The 4,042-nt window shown below is 51.5% G+C and overlaps 1 protein-coding gene across 1 annotated transcript in view; it reads right to left on the bottom strand.

Annotated features, from left to right (window-relative positions):
• Nucleotides 1-246: 246 nt before the first annotated feature.
• The window catches only part of LOC144160665 (uncharacterized), a 113,720-nt gene continuing 109,924 nt past the window's right edge, over nucleotides 247-4,042 (bottom strand). Inside the window, exons 3-4 of the mRNA XM_077691884.1 lie at nucleotides 3,393-3,460; nucleotides 247-772 (exon numbers count right to left, since the gene is read on the bottom strand). Coding sequence (XP_077548010.1) covers nucleotides 550-772; nucleotides 3,393-3,460 — 291 coding nt within the window. The 3' untranslated portion in view covers nucleotides 247-549. The remainder of the gene's footprint in view (nucleotides 773-3,392; nucleotides 3,461-4,042) is intronic.

The raw sequence follows: 4,042 nt of genomic DNA, 5'->3' as shown, positions 1-4,042 counted from the left end.
GTGTTGACTTATGTACGTGTTCAAAGCATGTGCACGCAAGATTCGACTGAGATGGAATAGCAAATGTTTGTCATTTCTTTTTTTTTCTTTTTTTCTTTTTTCGTGCGCACCAGGAACATGGGCGGTGGGGGACTCACCGTTTCCATGGGAAATAGCCAGGTCCCTTTGAGCCCATCAGCGCAGACATGCATGCACGAAAAGGGCGGTGCTTCGACGGCACGTCAATAGGACAATCACTTGCACGGTTGTCGTTAAGGGAGAAAGCTCTTTAGTTTCTTTCTTTTTTCCCCCTTTGTGTCGCCTTTGTAATCCGTACTTAAGGCGAAGAGGGAGAGAGAGAGACGAAAATAACGCAAGAAGCGAGAGCATGGTGAACGGGGCTGGCGGCGGGAGCGAAAGAGGAAAGGGTTAACCGGTCCCCGCGGTTTCAGGCGGGCCTCTCTTCTCGGCGCAGCACCTGGGTCAAATTAACGCAGAAGGTTAACAACAAAAGAAGCGGCGGCAGCTTGCGCAAGGGAGAGCCGTGTTCTTTCCCCGTTGCGCGCATTGTCACGACGATTCACCTCCGAGGAGGCCCATCCGAGGAGCATAGGTGAGGTCAACGACACCGGCCCTTTTCCCCGGCGGCGCGCAGCTCCAGGGAGAGCCGACAACCCTTTCTTCCCGCCTGGCGCCGTCGCTCGGGAAAGACGCCGCTGCGCAGCCGTCGGGCCGCCCGGGAGCCTCCCGGACGAGGGCGTCGGTCTCAATGAGCCAGCAGGAGAGAGCCCGCCTGCACAGGAATCGTGCAGCCCTTGTCAGAACTGGCGGTAACAACTAGCGTAGGCACCCGTGCGGAAGATGCGGGGTGCAACTAAATGCATGATGTGCGGTTGCCGCCCGTGTTTGGCGCCAAGCTGGCTTGAGTGACTATTTTTAAGCCTACACATGTAACCGGGCTTAGAGCCGTGGTTTCAGTCAACCACAGGTTCTCTTCATTGGGGACCCCTGTGTTAACTTTATGGTAAGATTGAAAACCAGTTATGTTTGCTTTTAAAGTGAAAGGTTTCCGACGGGAAATTCAAGAAGCTTTGCATCTGGCCCTACGGTCAGAATGAAAGGTTCTTGAACGCTTAGAAACTAATAGGTGCGAATATACAGGCTTAAATATTATGCACGCGAACATGCGCAATGACGTCGATTAGTAGAGTAAGGGTATGTTCAGACTACCGACGTAACAGCCATATCGTGCGCTATGGACACTAAAAAACGGCGTTTCACCCAGTTCGGTTGGCTGAGACGTGAAATGACGTTATTATTTAAAGTTATTACGACAGTTGCGGCAACAGTGTTAACCCGGCCTAATTGCGTCTTGCTTAGCGCATCTTTTATTCGTGTATGGTCGTCAACAAAGCGGCTTTCGGATAACTTACCTTAGCTTGGCAAGCTCTTTCTCTCTGTGGGTTTATTTCGCACATTTTATTGTTCGATGTTGTATGTTGCATTAGAAGATTATTGAGTACTCTTCCTTTTGCGTTGTTGTTTCTGCGCGGAAGGCGGCCGAGACACTGCGTGCTCACGTTGCCCGCCTGAATGGCCTGTGTCTTTCTACTGGCGCACATCTGCTGCCATTTCCCTGGTGAAGCAGCTCACGCTGCCAGTGTCTTTCTGTTCGGAAAACAGTTATGGGCGAGCTTGAAATTTTGAAGAACGCTCTTTTGAGCGATTGGATGAAATGCCAAATGAACGCGAGGAGATGCTCTTGGTAGCTTGATCTCGGTCTATCCGCAAATATGTGACGCAGGTTTCCACGGCACTTCTCATCCCCCTGGCGCCAGTCTCTCTTCCGCTCTACGCCCAACCACGCGAACAGCTCATGATACAGGGGGCTAGCAGACATGCTTGCAAGTGCTTCAAACACTCCAGGCGTGGCCAGGGAACAGTGTCCCGCGTCAACGGCGACAGTCTGCCCGCCTGCCTTCTCAGGACGTGCCACCACGAGGTCCGCAGAACTTGGCGGTTGTGTTTATTCGTCGCATGGGCGGCGCGCCCTGGGCTGACGCTCGCCGCGCGTGCGGGACGCGCAATGGCCGGCGATTCTCGGGCCGCAGCAGCAAGCGCGTCTCGCATCCCTGGATGCTCGAATGCGATCGATGCGTGCCTGCTGCTGCATGCGGGGGGAGCGCGGACGCGCACGCGCATAGAACCGCGTACAAACAACAACACCAAGGAGCGCTTCCTTCGGCACGCGCGCGCCGCCGCCGCCACTGCTGCTGCTGCTGGCGCCGCTGCCGGTTCGCGGAAAGAAAATGTCCACAGAAGAACGACGCACATCGATGCGTCTTGTTGCTGCTGCTGCTGCTGCTGCTGCTGCTGTTGTCGCCCGAGCTGCTTCCCTTTTTGGGGAGGCGGGAAGCCGGCCATCTTGCTTTCGCTGGTCGGGACACCCCGGGAGGCTGGCGCGGCGGGCTGCGCTATGTATACAACCACTCAGCTATCTTTGTAGCGCCCGACAATCTTCATTTATTATCCAGACAAACCATATTGGGGCCCTTTTTTTTACGTTAGTGGTATTACTACCCCGGTTGGCAACGATTCCCTCTAGTGGCTTCTCCGTCCTCGCCCCAATGTATGTGTGTGAAATTCATAGACATCGACCCGTGGTTTTTTTTCTCTTGGTCGGAATGTCCACCCCTCTTACGGACTCCGTTTCGCATGCAACACCCACGCATATAGGTCTCGATCGATTCTTGCCTGCAGGGATGCTTTCCACGCGATTCTGCCTCTCGATATTTGTGTTCCCATCCCGCTCTTATCCTCCGTGAGTTTATCCCAGAGATGCGTTCTTCCTGGAGTAAGCTTTATCCGCAGAATTATTCCATTTCGCTCAGCAATCTGCAGCCATAATGACGCCCCCGCCTTTTGCTCGAAACTCGTTTTGCTTATTTCTCGCAGCGGTAGACTGTACTGACGGCCCTGTGCCTCAGCGATTTGTACGTCCAGGCAAAGGGGAGAACGTGCACGTCTTGCTGCGAATGTCATGGGCTGCCGGCTCATTTCCCGTGTCCAACCAGGGAACGTCCAGCTTAGAAGTTGCACACCGGCCGGGGAGGCTAAGACTCACTCTAGTTGCTAGGCGCCTGCAGCCTGCGGCTCAGTTCCTGCCCACGACGACTGCACTTCCCACGGATGGTAATTCGGACCCCTTTAAAGGCAGGCGCTATAAATTATTCTGTAGATCCGCCATGCCATGTTTGGTTGCGCTGAGCGCCAAATCTGCGGGGTTGACTTAATCGAAACTACCAGTGCCCTGAGTTCTGAAGCTGCCGTAACACCTCAGATAAAGGCATAAGTTTTATTCAGGCCGACATTTCGCGAAGTTGAACGGGAAGAGCGCACTTCTTTTTGCTCACTTGATCGACGCAAGTCGCTCCTCTTGCGCGCTGTTGCTAGGCGACGGGGATGGGGATGCAGACGCAACCTGCATGAAAGAAGGGGCGGCCGGGGCGTTGTTGATTGCAGTCCTGTATTATTAACACCTGAATGAACGCCCAACATTACAATAGCGAAGTCCAATTTGTGTTGTAACTCACCAGATTCTGGCCACTACATTGCGTCACAAAAGCAAAATTGATTCTGGTGATCGAATCCACGATGCGAGGATTGATCTACTGCGACTGTCATTACCCTCATAAAAATGGTTACCAGGATTTAATAAACTTGTTATAGAGATTGCTCAAAAGCGTTCTATAAACTTTTTGTCAACATTCTATAGAATATTTCTATTGAGTTTCCATTACAAATTGGCCACCGCGTTTTAATTAAAAGTCTATAGAACCAAGTCAGTAGACCTTATCGGTTTTGAATCGAGTTCCTTATGAGTTTCTTATGGGGTTTTTATAAAATAAATTCAATAAATTTTCTATGCAATTCTTACTGAGTACAGTCGCAACAGCCTGTTGCATGGGAGTCTGGTTTGAATACAGTTTCTGGTGAATTTTTATTAAATTTATTACAATTAATTTTTATAAAATTCTTGTTGAGTATAGTTGTAACATCCTGT

Source organism: Haemaphysalis longicornis, unplaced genomic scaffold (genome assembly GCF_048455015.1).
Source record: "Haemaphysalis longicornis isolate Haplotype H1 unplaced genomic scaffold, Haemaphysalis longicornis Haplotype H1 scaffold_1, whole genome shotgun sequence".
Classification (NCBI taxonomy): Eukaryota; Metazoa; Arthropoda; class Arachnida; order Ixodida; family Ixodidae; genus Haemaphysalis; species Haemaphysalis longicornis.
Note: the sequence above shows the minus strand (reverse complement) of the source record. Positions and strands in the feature narration are given on the sequence as shown.